At 49.3% G+C, this 16,794-nt stretch overlaps 1 protein-coding gene across 1 annotated transcript in view; it reads right to left on the minus strand.

Annotated features, from left to right (window-relative positions):
• Positions 1 to 16,794, minus strand: part of LOC144145885 (uncharacterized) — a 59,840-nt gene that overhangs the window by 23,395 nt on the left and 19,651 nt on the right. Inside the window, exons 7-10 of the mRNA XM_077677756.1 lie at positions 11,101 to 11,307; positions 4,151 to 4,306; positions 2,733 to 2,919; positions 1,567 to 1,703 (exon numbers count right to left, since the gene is read on the minus strand). Of these exons, the coding sequence (XP_077533882.1) occupies positions 1,567 to 1,703; positions 2,733 to 2,919; positions 4,151 to 4,306; positions 11,101 to 11,307 (687 nt within the window). The remainder of the gene's footprint in view (positions 1 to 1,566; positions 1,704 to 2,732; positions 2,920 to 4,150; positions 4,307 to 11,100; positions 11,308 to 16,794) is intronic.

Consider the following 16,794-nt stretch of genomic DNA (forward strand, 5'->3'; position numbering starts at 1 on the left):
GGAAGGGGGCTTCAATAAAGTTAAATTCGCGGAAAAAAAACTATACCACCACGACAATTAGGCCTTCTCGCACACTCAGTGCAACAATAGCAGACCAGTCATCCCCTGCATCTCATGACGAAAGTGAGCCTGTTTTATTTGCAACTTCCGCAGGGAATACTGTACCAGGCAACGGGGAAGAAGTGAAAGGGAAGAAGTAATTTTAAAGAATATACTTTCGAAGGTAAAATTGTATTTCTTGCACGAAGGTGTCAGAGGCCGTGGCGCACGCAATAAAACGGGTTCCAAGTGCTATTAATAAAATAATAAACTATAATTTGCCAATTATTTTTTAGGTAAGCCTACAGCCATATTTTGGCGAGAGATAGTTTTGTTAACAGCCCATTTTAGAAAAGAAATGCACGCCCGGAAATGTCGCCCATACCCCGAAAAGAAGGAGCCCAACTAATTCGGGTCGGCTAAGACAGCTGCGAAAGAATTTTAACAACTCCCTTATTGAACAGATGGTGAAAGAGAAGAAACTAAACACCCATGGCCGACATTCAACCCCGTCGTACTCAGATACAGACATCTTTAGCTAATGGCTCTTCGAAACGGATCACACAGCGGCAGCGTTGCTCCATGCTTTTTATTGATGTAGTGGCAAAAAGCACGGTCGCAGCTGTGGATGTATAACCAAAGTGCCAGAAAGCTTATATGTTTTTTAACCTGAAGTATTCTGAAAGCAACTAAAGAGAAAAAGCAGTGGCGTCGTTGCGGTCAGCATGAGGTATATTTTGCAACAACTGTGTCCCCTATGGTACGAAAAGTTCAAATTACATCAGTCTAGCGACGACGAATGTTGAATCGCATGGCTTTCTTGGGTTTCGAGTGGAAACTTCAAATATCAAAGTGCAAACCACTCGGTAGTAAAATTACAAGGGTTACGACCGAAGTGCAAACTGTCTGCGAGAAAGACCAAACTCAAACGACAGCAAATGGATTCCCTTACTAGAAGCTGAGTGCACCTTCATCCCCCCTCCCCCCAAACGTCGCCGTTAGACCTCCGCCGCCATTTCACGTCAGGCATAGGAACCAAGCCAAAGTTCAAAGCCAGCGCACGCCAGCGCAACGAACCCAAAGGAAATGGGAAGCGACCCGAATGCGACGATGGCACAATCGGATCGACGTCGGCTTCGTAACGCGAGGGACCCAGGTTGGATTCCGACCACAGGGAGCATTTCTTCTTTCGTCATCATGCGCTTTCCCGTTGTAAAAAGGTGGCTTTCCTGCAGGGTGTTTTGGTTACGACGCAGCCACCAGTGAGAACAAGAAAGCTTGGCTTTAAATCAAGTGCTCGTGCAAAGCAGTCACGCATAGAACAAAACCCAACTAATCCATCTTGTATTTTCGGCATTACGCATTTTGCAGCAGGTTGAACAGTTCTAATCTGTTTTAACGTTAAAAGTAGGGGCTAGATCATAAGCTGTCTGCTGCTTCGAGTGTGCATGTAATGGGCGTGACAGTTACACTCGCGGATAAGGCTTGATGGCCAAATCTCGCGTTTACGCACAAACGAACGCATACCTGAGCGGCCTCGTTGGTTTCGAGCATGCTGTCGATGAACGAGTCGAGCATGCGGTTCTGGAGGGTGAGGAAGGCCTTTGGCTTGATGCCACTCTGCTCAAGGATGGTGATCATCGGCCGGTTGAGGTAGAGGACGCCTGCAAACACGTCTTCAACTCAATCGGCAGCCTCAGGCTGTGTGCTATCCGCAGTTCGCTCCAACGGGCTATGTGCTTAATGCCGCAGTGAGGCAGAAGCTGCCTGCACCACCATCTTGCTGCTACAACAAGTAAACCGACTTTCCGCCCTCCCTCGTGCTCAAGTGCTGCCGCCAAGTGCAACTGCCTGCCGCACATCAGTCGTATAGCTTGCGGCTGTTCCCTGTTAGACCTGTTTCCATCTTTGCTTGACCCCAACCTGATATTACGCGTAGCTTCTCATTCGCAGTCTGCGGATTCCGTGTTGTAATGGCTGGTGGGAAATAGGAGCGGACTGATAGGGTGAAACATGCTGTACTAAATTCTGTAAAGGTGCGCCATATACTTCCTGCAAATGTATAACAAAAAAGTGCTTTCAGAATGCCTCCCTTTTCTCCCCCTTTGAAAGATTTTAAGCTCCCTGAAGCCCCCAAGAGTTCCATGTAAGCCTATTCTACTACTTGAACGCTGGGTGCTTCCGGTTAGTGGGTGAAGTGCACCGACTTACACAGTAGCGCCGTTCAGGCCACCGGCTGCATTCTCTGGACGCCGCCTCGGTGCCGGCGTGCAGCGACATGTTGCATCGATTTGTGCGCTGATTCAGCAAGCCGGGTCGGAGCGCTCATTGAATGCGCGCGGGCCGGTTTAGAGAACGGGCCGGCCGGCTTAGAGAAACACACCCTAACAAGCGGCTCATTTTTCGGGTCACCTAATATCCCCACAGCTTATCTCATTTGTCACATTGTCGCGTGATCGCCGCAGAATTTTCAGTCAGCGGTACAGTGTGAATATGCCCTATTAATTCAAATTCGTCCGCACGGTACATACCGAGCCAGGCTAACAAAGCTGTAGTCATCGTGCACGCCCCCTTGACAGCGAGTGTCCTAATGAGCACTAGGCTTAACGAGCAAGATGCACAGTACTGAGCAGGCGCAGCCTGGTACTTCTGTGAAGCGCTCTATGCCTGAAACAAGTCAGTTGTGCACTCACGTGGCTTGCTCGTTTTGAGCACGAACAGGTCCTCGTGGTCGGAGGGGAACTTTCGCATGCTTTCTCGAAAGATTATTTGTCGTCCGCTGAGCGTCGGGTCCAGCAGTAGCATTCCTTTGCAGCCACCGTAGCGAATCTGCACCGCGCAGGGTTCGTCGCCTTCGTCCAGTTCCAAGGCCTTGTGCACCTGAGGAAGGGGGAAAGCGGACGGAGGAAAATTGAGAAGAGGCCGGGAATGCCTGGAGTGTTTGGACAGGCAGGGTTTCGCGTAGCGGAAGCGGGGGTTGGGAAGGAAGCTGGTGGGGAAGGTCGGGGGTGTTTCCCAGATGACAACGTGTGTCCCTTGGTTCCCTAGTCGGCTCAACAAGAGGGCCAGCACCTGACACAAAAAAAATGAGCACGAAAGGGTTAAAAAAACGTTGTGCACACGATGTTTATTTTCATTCCTTCTTTGGTGTTTAAGGCGTGCCATACTGTTCTCCGGTCGCTACTGCAGTGGACTTGTGCGTACATTAACTATAGAATATAGGCGCGTGTTGGGCTGTCACAAACTCGCGGCATATTGCTGTTCTGAAATAAATATCTCAGTAAATCCCCACCCTAAAGGAGTAGATATGAAAGAACTTTTCACTTAAACTTTTCGGAACAAGAAACCATCGGCAAGAAACATTGTTTTTCCCATAGGGGTTCATTAAATCAAAGCTAAACTTTCAACCACGCACTTCAGTTATCAAAGCCTACCCGTTAACAATGCATGGCAGGTATCTTTAGGCACAAAATGAATGAAAATGATGCCTCGACATATTAGAGTGGAGAGGCGCGTTTTTAAGCCAGTACCAGCATGGAGTAAACCCTCGTTACCAGGACACCCCTTAATACAGAATCTCGCTATATTCTACGTGTATCATTTTTCCAAGCACAGCGCATTGGCAACACTTTAGCGCCAGTTTTAAGGAAGTATCGCTTGCGACAAACTTTGCTGTTCCAACAAGTTTCCAAGAAGTTTCCTGTTCTGACTACTCCGTTATAACGGGGGTTCCTGCATTTAGCACAAGCTTTAGAGCTGCCTACAAAGTCATTCTCACTAAATAAAAATGGATGACGTGTTACGCTAGTAACAGTGTATACCTTGAAGTCTAAAATGAGAATGTACGACGAATATGAATTGTCCCTTGAAAAAATCGAAATTCGTACCCCGTTAATAGCCAGCGGGTCATTGCGATGTACAACGCAATCTGGTGAGCTGTTACGGTTCTCCGACGTTCAACCAGGGAGTGGGGGTCAAGGCAAACCGCATATCACCCTTCAACGCTGGCAGTAAAAATCACAAACTTCACTTGCTCTGCTTTGTACTTTGCGTGAGTTTGAGGCGAGTTAAGACAGCGAAACAACGCGTAATTCCCCGCGCAGGAGCGAACCTTTCTCAGGAGAGCATACGAGATGCGGCCAATGCCGTCGCTGAAGATGTACGAACGACGTGAAGAATCACCGCCTGCCGAGTTGGTGCGGATGTCCTCGTCCACGGTCGTGTACTGGCGCGGGACAGTCACAAAGCCCAAGGACTGGGAGAACGCCTGCGGCAAGAACGACTCCGTGAATAAAGCAGCTGTCGCCATTTTGTAGCCATTTTGTCATATTAGTTAGAGGTAGTGCATTTTTCATGTGTGCTTTTGCAAATTTTTCAAAATGTTAAACGAAAATCTGAAAAATACGGAAAAGAATTTTATTAGTTTATTAATTTTTAAGTGTACCAGAAGTAAGGTCCGTTAAGTTCAGTTCAGTTTATTCACTAAAAAATATCCAGCTGGATATACATGTATTCCCGGTCTAAAAGCTATTAAAAACAACTTGACTACGGCCCAGGTACATGGCATTACGTGCAATAAAAATATAGTAAACTACAACGTTTTGGAAGATGTGCAGTAGGTAAACAACCACAAAAATTCCCCCGCATTTCCCCGAGGGGGAGAATGTGAAAGTGCGAATGCACGGTTGTCGGCCCGCTTGCGGCGCTTGCGCTCGGCCCCCGCAGCCCACCGCCTCGCCGCCTTCTCTTCCATCTCTTCCATCGGGTTTGTAGTATCACGTGTACACCACGCAGTTATCAAGCCGCTATAACGCCGCTGAGTCGCCAACGCACGCCGCTGACGACGTAGTTTGAATGCGTTAAAGATATAAAGCGCGTTACTAACACTGATATCAGCGTCGCGTCCGTGGCTTAGTCGGTAGAGCGTCGCGCTGCGGCCGCGAAGTCCTCGGATCGAAACCTGGCGCCGGATGCGGTTTATTTTTATATAGAGAGGAGGACTGCGGACGCCGCCGCCGCCGCCGCCGCCGCCGCCGGCGGTGGAAGGTTTGGGGTCGCTTATAAAGTGAATTCGCACTTAAAAAATAGATATCACAAAACGTAAGATATGACGTGAAGGATACTGAATTGATTGATTGTATACGGTTTAACGCGCCGACGCAACGCAGGCGATGAGGCGCGCCGTAGTGGAGGGCTCCGGATTAATTTTGACCACCTGGGGATCTTTAACGTGCGCCGAAAACTCGTACACACGGGCGTTTTTGCTTTTCGCCTCCATCAGAAAAGCGGCCGCCGCGGCCGGGAATCGAACCCGCGACCTCGTGCTCAGCAGCGTAACGCCTTAGCCACTGAGCCACCGCGGCGGGTAAGGATACTGAATTAAACATATTAGCAAACAACACTGTGAGCAAAATAAAATAGGGCAGGCAGATGTACGTAAAACGACGATTTGAATAACTGAAGAGTTCCTTTACACATTTAATTTTACAGTGTGACGCCATTAGATGCGTCGTTTTCCTCTTTTTTATTTTCAGTGCTTTAGCAGTTTAGTTCAATCTATTTGTAAATTTGTTTTTGCTCCCCCAAGGTCGTTGAAATTATTTACGATTATTTCTACAATAAGCTAGTTCCACGTACCATTTTGGCCACGAATACGTATATACTCCCTCAAGCCGGTAGAGGAAAATGGGGTTTTGCCCTAAAGGCGTAACTGGCTCGGCTGGGGGTCGAGTGAAGCGGTGTCAGCTCACGAAGCTTGCAATTTAAAATGAAAGGGAAGTTCATGCATGTAACCAGCTAAGCATCTAGCAGCCAAATTATGACCACGCGCATGCGAGTCAGGCTTATTGTTGAAGTTACGTCACATTTGCGTGGTCACTCAGATGGCCCCAACACACGCGTCTCAAGAATCTAACGCGGCGTACACGCGTACATTTTCCCGTAACCGCGAATTACCTGCTGTTAGTCTTGAATAGAGAACCTTATTGACGTCTCGCTTGTACCCCGCCACCGTGCAAATCCACCTTGCAATGAAACCTCGATCCGTATGTTAACGCTGTGTATACGTTCACCGTACCACCGCTTCGGGAGCAATTTACTTTAATATTTTAGGTCACAAGTGATTTCTTAAAGAATTCAAGGTCTACTCTCTTCTGTGTATACGTGCGGTGCGTGCATGGCGATACTGATAATGAGGTAGACATTTTTCCTTGCAATTGCTGTATTAGGAATGACGACAAACCAGAGAAAGTACCTGAGTCATAAAATATTTCACTACGTCGGCCTGTCGCAATAACTGCTACTGCGAATGTTATCTTCCCCTGCCCCAGGAGCTGACCTTAAGGGAATATAGCGGTGCTTTACTCTTTTTGATTTACTGGGACTTGTTATCGGAACCTCGAACCAGTGTTTGGTTGCCGACAAACCGTCGCCAACAGCCTAGCTTTTATCAATGTTGTCTTCGGTTCATAAACGTGCGGTTAGATGTCGCTGCCAATAGCCCAAGTCTCCGGGCACACAGCCGCGCGTTAAAAAGCGGGAGACTGCCTTAACCACTGACACCGGCTGCCCCTTTTCTTGTATTAAACTACCCACTGCCCAACGAAAGGCGGGAGAAGGGGCCGCGTCTCCTTCAAAAATGTTTGGGTTGGGGTGGGAAGCCACTGACATCTTCCCATCCTAAAATAACGACTACGGATCATTGCACAAAGATAACGCATCTTGGGCATGTGCGATCTCACCACGATGAGCAGCCATGACGATCTCTCTAAGGCCAACAGCTATAAGGTTTAGGTTCAGTCACAGGTGTAGGTTCGCGTGGCCCTTCAGCGTGGGTGGTCAACCACCCGCTTCACTAGATTGCCAGGCACGTCACAGGCTCGCCTTGACCGGGTTCACTTGACGGGGGACTCGCTGCCATTAGTGATCGATTACGCCGTCACTCCTGTCGCATCCTCGGACCACGGCTTGGTGACATGTACCATCCGAACTGAGTGCGAAATCAGAAAAAAGACCACCAGCCGTTGGCCAATGATCTCCATGGTCCTCGAACACGCGTCCTTCGTCTATCGCGTAAGAGGTAAAATTGAAGCAATGAGCACTGCACCCATTGATGGAGCTGCGTGGGAGCGCTTCAAACAGCAGGTCAAAGATGCAGTAATCACAATCGGGCGACAGGAGGCGAGGACAGAAGGGCGAAAGTAAGTCTACTGGTGGAGTGCCTGCGCTACCTCGTAGAAGCGGACGAGGACAGGCCGGGGAATTCTCTGAGGACATCCGTAACGTGAAATACGAGATCCGCGCTGAGCTCGAAAAACGGTGTTGGGGGGCTCTTGTGCGGAGCAGGGAGCAACGAGTGGAGTCCGAGGCACAGCCATCGAAGCTTTTCGGCGCTTTCGAACGAGCAAAGACCGCCTCTAAAAGGATTCCCGAGGTGAACCACGCTGGAGGCCTTGCTAGTGGGAGCGAAGAGGTGGAGACTGCGTACAGTGAATACTACGCAAGGCTGTTTTCCCCGCACGCTCATCTTGAGGCTCCTCCACCGGAAGTCACAGGCACGTTGCCAACGGTTGCCGAGGACGTAAAGGCCACAATAAACGAACCCATATCGGTAGAAGAGGTCAAGCGCGCGATCAAGAAACTCTCAAAGAATAAGTCACCGGGGCCTGACGGCATAATCGCGGAATTCTATCAGGTGTTTTGCCTTCTATCGGCGGCGGTCTTTGAAAACATCAAAAACACAAAACTGCTTCCACCCTCCATGCGGAGCAGTAACTTAGTCCTCATCCCCAAAAAAACCTACCATAACACGCCACCCGACGTGGAAGACTTCAGGCCTATCAGTCTTTCCACCGACTACAAAATTCTAGCCCGCATCCTGGCCCAACGCTTCGAGACAGCCCTGAGTAGTGTGGTGGATCGTCACCAGACATGTGGGTTTGAGGGACGCTCCATCAACACCAACCTGCACCGCATGCGGGCCATCTGTGAGGTGGCGGAATCAGGCATTGACCGCTTAGCTGTCCTACAACTCGACCTTGAAAAGGCCTTTGACCAAGTTGACCACGCCTTCCTGTTCACGCTGCTCGGTCAATGTGGGGTAGGGGATACAATGGTCGAGGGGATAAAAATCTACTACACCGGCGTCACCACCAGCATCATCATTAACGGGGAGGTGGGGGCGCCCATCGACATCGGAAGATCAGTCAGGCAGGGCTGCCCTATGTCCCCGATTCTTTTCGCATTGTATATTGAGCCACTTTGCAGGACGGCAATAGCGTCCAAGTCAATCAAAGGCTTAGTTCTCGGCGACGAAGAACTCAAAGTGTTGGCCTATGGGGACGATGTTGCGTTTGTGTGCTCCTCGAGAGAGCGGGCAGGGGAGGTCGTCGCACTGGCTGAGGCATTTTGTCGATTCTCGGGGGCCCAACTCAGTCTTTTGAAATCAGAGGGCGCATGGCTAGAGGGATGGCCCACCAAACCACAACCACTCTACGGAGTTCGATGGAGAGAGGGCATCACCCGCTACCTCGGGGTAAACCTAGAAAACGGCACAGCCTTCGCCCCCATGTGGCAGACAAAACTGGCAGCTGCTGGAACGAACTTGGAACCCTGGAGAGCGCGACATATTGCCCTATTCTCTAGGGCACATGTCTGCAACGCCGTGGTATACCCGGCCATATTGTAAGCGGCCCGAGTCTCAACCATTGACGCAGGCTCAGTGGCCAAGCTACATCGGTTGTTCGCTGTTTTTGTCTTGCGATCCACGTATGAGCCCATGCGCCGCACCAATTTTTTTTGGAGCGCTGAAGCCGGGAGGTTGGGCTCGTTAACATAGAGCTTAAACTAACTGTGCAAAGATTTTTGTACTTCCGAGATCACCGAGATGACTTCCTCCAGGCGGCAGAGCAAAATGTAGGCGCGTTGCACCTCACCCCTTGGCTCGTAACAATAGCGGACTCCAAAGTGGTGCCCGTGCAACAGGTTTTTACAGAGAAGTGCAGGAGTGGTGGCCCTCTTACAGGAACGCTCCTTGTGGGAATACCTCTGCTCAGTGAAACCAAGGAAGCTGTATTGGGACCTCGTAGAACAGACCCTCCCGCCGCCCATGTACCGCCTACCACCCCTTGGTCGGCCGAAAAGTGACGTCCTGCGGCGAGTACGGAAGCTCCCTATCCCGACCGGCTCGAATGACTTTTTCTTCCGCTTTCACGCGTGTATACTGCCTACAAAGGCAAGACAGGAGGAACGCGGTTTTTTTCTGCCGGGAGGGGTCAACTGTCTACTGTGCGGAAGGAGGGAAACGGCCGAGCACGTATTCATGGACTGTAACACGTCGTTCTACTTCTGGGATGAGCTGCAGTGCTCCAACATGCGCTGGAAAATCACTTGGACAAACTTGAAGTTCCTAGATGCGGCCTCGGACCACCCGATCCTTCGCGACAGTGTGCACGTAATAGGGCTCCACTCGCTATGGAGGGCGAGAGTCGATGCCGTCGAATGTACTGAACGCCCCCGACCGGCTCGGCGGCATTTTGTCCAAAAGGCATAATGGGCAGATGCCGCCCTCGACGGGGCTGAGGCAGACTCCGAGCTAGGCGACGCACTGGATCGGGGAACGCGAGCTCTCATGGATTTCAAGTCACAACAGCAGAGGAGATGGGACGCAATTTGAGGGCTAGCTCCGGGTAACGCTGGAGCCCACTTATGCCAAGAAATGGCTTTAGCCAAGAGCTCTATTTTATCCCTTCCCTCTATCCCGTTACCTTCAAACTTTGTGCAATGACACAGTAGCCCGTAGGCAATCTCTTGCTTAAAAACGCTCTGTGGCGTTGCGGGCAATACTCCTCGATTGGCTTACACTCACTTGGCAAAGCATTATGACCCTCTCCTCGCATGATAGCCGAACGCCTCCTTTTTATGTTTAAGTGAAGCCATGTTCTGATGTACTAGGAAACCCCTGTAACCACTGCATACGGCTCTGTATATATTTGGAAATAGAGTTAGTGTTACAAAAAAACAAAAAAAAGCCCGTGACAGAGTGGTCTGGAGGGCTAGGTGTGATATTCCAAGTGTTTTGGAAGTCACGCGTTTGAATCCCTGAGGATACATTCTTTTTTTTATAAGTTGACTTCTTCGTTTTCGGCCGATGTTTTCTATGCTGAGTTCACCTTTTTTTGAGCCGTAACGCAGAACGCGCGCAGGCTGACACCGACGTGCTAGCGAGTTCTCGTTGGCGTGCTCTTGCCATAAGCACCGACGGCTTGCGGGCAGAGGGCACAGGCCAGAATCAACAGACCCTTGGCCTAGTGCGAACGCGCTTTTTACGATACAGGCATGAGTGAGGCAAGCTCCAAATATGGAGGAAAAGCGCATGGCATTTGAGCCTCTGCGGGGACGCGGAGGGCGTTCATCCATTCCGTCGGCCTTGGCTAGTGATTGCTACGATTCGAAGCCGCCCTGGGAGGCTTATCTTATGCATTTTACAGCCGACAACATGGCAGAAGCGCGGTACGACGATTACTGAGATATCGAGAATGCCCATCCAACGATGCCGTTGGATTTCAAGCATGTTTGAGAAAACCGAAACCGAAACTTGTTTGAATGCTAACCTTGGACATCTTCCAATCACGGTGCGTCTCCTGCCGTCGTCACAGCCTTTAGTTGGTGCGGCCGCCGCAAACCGCGCATGGTAGTTTTTCTTTTGCGCTTTGTAAAATAATTACCGACTTTTCAACTGGATAAACGATGAAAAGTGTGCTAATTTGAGCCAGTCTACGCAGTACAAGCAAAAACGGGACCTTGAAAAATTCACTTCACTGTCCCTTTAAAGCCCGCAAGCAGACCTAAGTGTCCAGCAAAACTTTGTAAAACTGACGATCAGTTCGCTCTTTCTTTTTTAATTTTTTTATGTTATTTCGCCATTTAAGCGTTCGGCCCCCGCGAAAAGAAATACGTACGCCCCTGAACCTCCCACAACTGGCACTTGGCTCTTGCATTCCACCCCACCAATACGCAAGCGCCCCCCCCCCCCCCCCTACCCGTGAGAACCCTGACACTCACCTGTCCCATGCGTGCCATGAACTTGGGAACGGTGTGAATGCACGAGAGATCACCGATGCCGGAGCGGATCGACTCGGCCGTACGACCCTGTTCGTCTTGGGAGTAGAACCAAACGCCGTGGTTTCGCAGCTGGCTCGTCGAGCAGCCGAGGAACACGAAGCGGCGGTCGCCGATCTTCAGTCCGTACGACAGCGGTGGCTTGATCACCTGGCCGTGAGATGATTCGACAGTGCAAATTATTCACACAGCACGCAAACTCTCAGGCTTGAAGGAAAATGTACAGTTGAACCTCGTTATAACGAACACTGGTATAGCAAATTATCGGGAATAGTGAACTAAATACGAACTGGTCCTCCTTTATTTAAATCGCATTTATTATTTTATAATGAAAGTGAAACCGTGAGCCGCGCGCGATATCGGATATAACGAAGAAATTTGACCAGGAGGCTGAGAAGCTACTTGGGCAAAACACTCCGGCATCCGAAACTGCAGAAGTATAAATGCCTTTTTTTCGTGAACACTGTGGAAAACTTTATCCGCTCAGTGCTGTGAGTAGCCACCAGATGAAGATCACATCCTTCATGAAATAAATAAGGACGCAGTCCTGTTTTGTGAACTGAACCTTTGTTGTAATTTCACGCACTCATGTTCCGGCTCATTCAGCTTGGAATGAAACAAGGATGGTAAGGGTTACCTTTTTTATAGGGGGTTGGAAGACTAAAAAATGCATTTTCGTTTCACGTATTTTTGTTCGAGCCAGATTGTTGATTTGTTACAGCCGATTTTTACCTCTACTGTTATAACAAGTATCGGATATAACGAACTAATCCCCCCCCCCCCCTCTTGGCGTCGTGGCGCCATTTTTTTATGGTACGTTTGGCGCACTTGGAGCACGACAAGGCAGCTGTCAATACTGATCGGGCTACTCGTACGAGCTCAATGTTCAGACGCCTATACGCCACTTTTGCTAAAATAAATTGTAGCATTCAATTCAGGAGCTACAAGGTAATGTTCAAAGAGAACAGTGTCTTCTAGACATACCATTTTAATCCGTAGCCCGCAAATCTGGATTGCCGTTTTACCCTCCAATTACCTAAATATTGCATTTTTAAATGTTCTTAGTTCCTTTTTACTTGCGCTGTAAGGCCGGGTTGATGTCAGCTCCCCGGCATTTAAACTATGCACGGTGTTACACCAGTAACTCAGTCACCGTAAACTTGAATACCGCTCGTTAATAAGTATTGCGATTTAACATCGGGGTAATTCGACACGTATCCGGTTATTTAGGAATCGAACAAGTAATGTTTGCTTAAGACGGAATGTGGGTGGAATACAGTCAAGTGGAACGAAAGCGCCATCTCTCATCGCCAAATTAAAGTGTTATCCTTTCGCTAAGCGATTCGTTTTTCAAGGATAGTCAGTCAACCGCAACCATAAGTGCGGTCGCATCTTCCACGCGGGATAATCGGTTTTATTTGACCTACACTCTAAGAAATCGGGGGAGCAGTTGAAGAGTCCAACAGTCATTGTACTCTTGCAAGCGTTGGTGGACTCCCCTCGAAAGCTGCGGGGAGTTGGATGCAATGCTCGCTCCCCATGAGGAGGAGAGCAAAACTGACCGCGTACTCTTCTCGTGCGCGGCGGAGTGCAGCCCCAGTTCTGCTCCCGCACCAGTGAAGAGTAAACCTGCGCATCGTCTCCCATCTCCAGTACGAAGAGTAGAATTGCAATTTCATTCTTGTCCAGTGCGGGAGTAAGCATGGAGATGCACTCCTGCCATCTGCGCACACCAACTCATCAGCGATGTTTTATTTGCATACGAATATATTATATAAAGCGGTTGTGTAAAAAGCGCCCGATTACTTCTGCCGCGAATTCTAAACGTGCAAGAATATAAATTCGTGTAACGATTGCTCGCAGCGTTCAGTGGCGGCAGGCGGCAAACCGAAGGAACTAATCTACGGACCGCTGCAGACGGTCGCTTTGAAAGAGTTTGATCTATAGACGTACGCTTGTCCCGCGCCTAGTCAAGCTAAAAAAAAAACGGATTCTAAATCTGAGATCGATTGAGAAAAATGGTGTTGCAAGAAGTGAAGTCCGCGTTCTTCTGATAGCTCAAGCTGCAAGCGCAACACGAACCCGGCCCAACAACCGTGGCTAGTGTCGCCGAGATAGGCATGTACATACGATAGCTTTTACTAGGTTAAATAAAGGAAATCCGTATACATAACTGGTATTAACAGCAATATGGGGCCTATCTGCAAGATCGGAGTGTGAGGAACAGGCGATATCACAGCGAGGGCATCTCAAATACACCCGCTACGGTGAAAACTATCTCGTCGGCTGACGATCGACGATAAAAGCGTACACACCGATCGGTTGCTGGAACTCAAGCGCCTTTGTTAAGCAAAGAGAAATGATGACCCCTCCCCCCCCCCCCCCCCCCCCCGCGCGGCGGCGCAGGCGTGGATCACGATACGTAACGCGTCATAGAACCGGGGGATCAGGTAACGCGAACCGCCCGAGCAAGCGTTCTTGAGAAAGGCACGTTCAGCGAGCCACGAAGTGCGCGTGTTCTGCAAAAACCTACACAGGCGGTGAACCCGCCAAGGCCGGACGGGCGACTTACAGGCCGGGCCAGACCGTGATGTCAATGCGCTACGAACGAAGTGGGCTTTCAAGCAGACGCTTCGTGCAACATGGGAAGTTGGACCTGCCCTTATCGTCATACTTGCTTCGACACAGTATACGTCGCGTGTTGGCTAACCGCTGGCCGCTTGTGCGTCAGCGCGACATCATGCACACGCGAGCAAGTTGTATATTCGTTCATTCATTCGTGCGTGCGTGCGTGCGTGCGTGGTACTAGTTTTTCTTTCGGACGAACATCACAGCGGCGACAGCGCTGAGCCCGATTTCGGAACTATGCGCACTGTGTAGCGATGCGCGCGCTATGGCCGGACTGTATCCGCGGCCGTCGCAGGCTTCGCGCCGTGAGCTTGGGATCTTTCGCAGCTATTACGACCTTGGATTTATCTACCGGACGAAGAAACGCTGTAGGGAAGTAGAGGTAAGCCATTAGTTAACCTCGTATTCTAGTCTTGTGTATTTAACGAAGCAGAGTTACTCTCGGGTACTTCGGTCCGCGGAAGCGGTTAGTCCTAACGTTTTCGTGACTGATTTTGACCGTTGCTTAGTTTTGAAGGGTGGCTTTTGTACCAGTGTGCAAACAGCGTCGATTCTTGCACCGTTTCAATCTCGTTGATTCGTGAAGTGTTGGTATCCTTGCGGAATGTTTTCGCAGGTAGGAAGCATGGTCGCGCGAGTAGTCGCAGCGCTACGCTGCACTCTTAGCTCGGCGGCTAGGGTTAGAGTGGCGGCCGTGCAGTAGCTGTGGCTACCTGCGCGGCTCCAAAGAATTGCGTACAATAGGCTGAGTGATAGGAGCGCGTCTAGCGCGTGGTAGTCACTAAATTACAATAATTTTAGTGACCGCCGCGCGTACAGCAGCAGACTGAAATGCTGTTCAGACAAGTTTTTTTACGTTTTGCTTGAGGGCAGGATGGACGGAAATGGGACTTTTCGGGGCGTACTCACCGCACTGTTAAGGGGTAATTACATGCGTCTAAGGCGATGAGCGACGCGAGAAACCTCACTCAGTGTGTACGGCAAGCAGGAATTGTGTGCGACACAGACAAGCGAAATTTTTTTACACAGGCCGGTGACGGCGGCGACAGTGGCAGGCGACGGGCCGTCGCCGTCGCGGGTTTATTCCCGGACAGAAGCAGCCCACAAGCGAGCGGCAGCAACGACGTCGAAGGGCATTAGCAGCAATGCATTACTTTTTTTCGTTTGTCGCTGTCGCCCACACTGTTTGTTGTACCCATTACATTACTTTTTTCGCGTCGGTTGGTCCCTATTGGTTCTCATCAAATGTTGCGATCTGCAGCGTGCATGCAACGAAGCGTACTCGAGAATGAAGAAAACAGTAGCTATATGACCCATTAGCAACTTTTCCACGCTAGTCTTGTGAACGTATAATTGGCCCTACGTTGCAGTCGGCTGAGGACAAAATCCAATGCAAATTATTCAGGGATTGTAACCTTACAAAAAGAGTTATGTTTCCTTAAATTTTGTGCAATGTTTTTATACCGGGAACGATAGCGGGGTAAACAGTTGAAGCTACGGACACGTAAGCGCTAATTGGTTTGGGGCGCAGTGCGTAGGCATACAGCTGTAGGGCGCGCTGTCTGACATGACATTCGCCAAGTCGTACAATGAGCGTGGTGGCATCCAAGGTCACCACATCCGCATCTAGACTGGTTACTGCGCCAAGCAGTATGGCATTCCAATACGGGTTCAGTGCGTGCTCTCGGCGCAAAAACTAATCACCCAATAAACTTCATTTAACGTTGTCAAACTCGTTAATATTTTTTTCATTGTAGAACTTATCTTTGCTGTCCCCCTCTTTCTGTCTATGTAGGAACCGCGGGAAGACGCTACTTGCCCGCAGATTGTTTTTTTTTTTTTGAGAGAGGGAGAGATCCCCGAGGCGTCAGCAGCAGTGGCCGTCGCATTCAAGACACTTCTCCTCACACCCTTGGACATCGTGGATGGGTTCCCATTGCTGCTGTCTGTGTTTTGGCCATTCATTGTGTAATACGCTTCAAAGGCGAAGCGCACCTTCTTGCTTCTGTAGACGTTACTTTGGCTCAAGCGCGGTGCCCTGGTCGGTACTGTTCTGGAGGCCGCCACCAACATTATGAAGCAGTCAGGTCGAACGTGTTTGTTTTTAATACCAAGTTATGCCTTTTTAAATCTTACTAGCGCATCCTCATTTGAGAACCACCTGTCTAAAAAACCCAGTGGGAATGTTTCCTGCGGTTTCCTATTGTACCACCAAAATATATCTGTTGCAAAGTTGCCGTGTCAATGGCTTTGTATCTTTGTGTTGATTGCACCTTGTAATGCGTTAATAGTAATCCACGCTGAATTGTTTGTCCCAGATTTTTCTTTCGCAAAATTTATTTGTAAATACTTTTTATGTGTGTTAAATAAGAGCTGGCTTTTTCAGTCCATGTGAAGCACTCACTGATGTACTAAGGCCATTTTGTTTTATGTTAATACTGTTAACTATTCTCCCACTGCTGTATTTCTACTGACGCTTTTCGTGCTAATGCCAGTACCTTTTTATTTGTGGATGTTAATGTCATTTTTATCGTCATAATTTAATTTTGTATTTCAGTGTTTTCAATTGCTTTGCTGCATTTTTATTTGTGATTTTTTTTCTTGGATGTATCCTAAATAGGCGCTACGTCACCTGTGTGCATGTGGAGTAGAAACCGTTTTTATGCCGTGATATTTTAATTCCCAATAAATTGCATTTTGTGTTAAATTGCAGAATGAACCGATTGTTGTGGTATTTTGAAAAATAAAGTCTGAGCTTGTTTTTTCTTCTTTTCCATGTTTCAAAATAGCTTGTCCTGTTTTGTTTGCTTGTAACTGCCTATAGTACCATCGTGGGAAAGGGGGGGGGGGTCTAGTAGCAGGCGGAGCGAAAGCACGCTGCCTCACGGGGAATAGCAGAACGCTCTTGAGGCGTAACGAGGTGCTTTCCAAGAGAGAGTAGTGGTACCCGTCTGCAGTATCCGGGAACGCCGCCAATAGAGCTTATTCACGCCTAAAGGGAGTGACGGA

Source organism: Haemaphysalis longicornis, unplaced genomic scaffold (genome assembly GCF_048455015.1).
Source record: "Haemaphysalis longicornis isolate Haplotype H1 unplaced genomic scaffold, Haemaphysalis longicornis Haplotype H1 scaffold_1, whole genome shotgun sequence".
NCBI lineage: Eukaryota > Metazoa > Arthropoda > Arachnida > Ixodida > Ixodidae > Haemaphysalis > Haemaphysalis longicornis.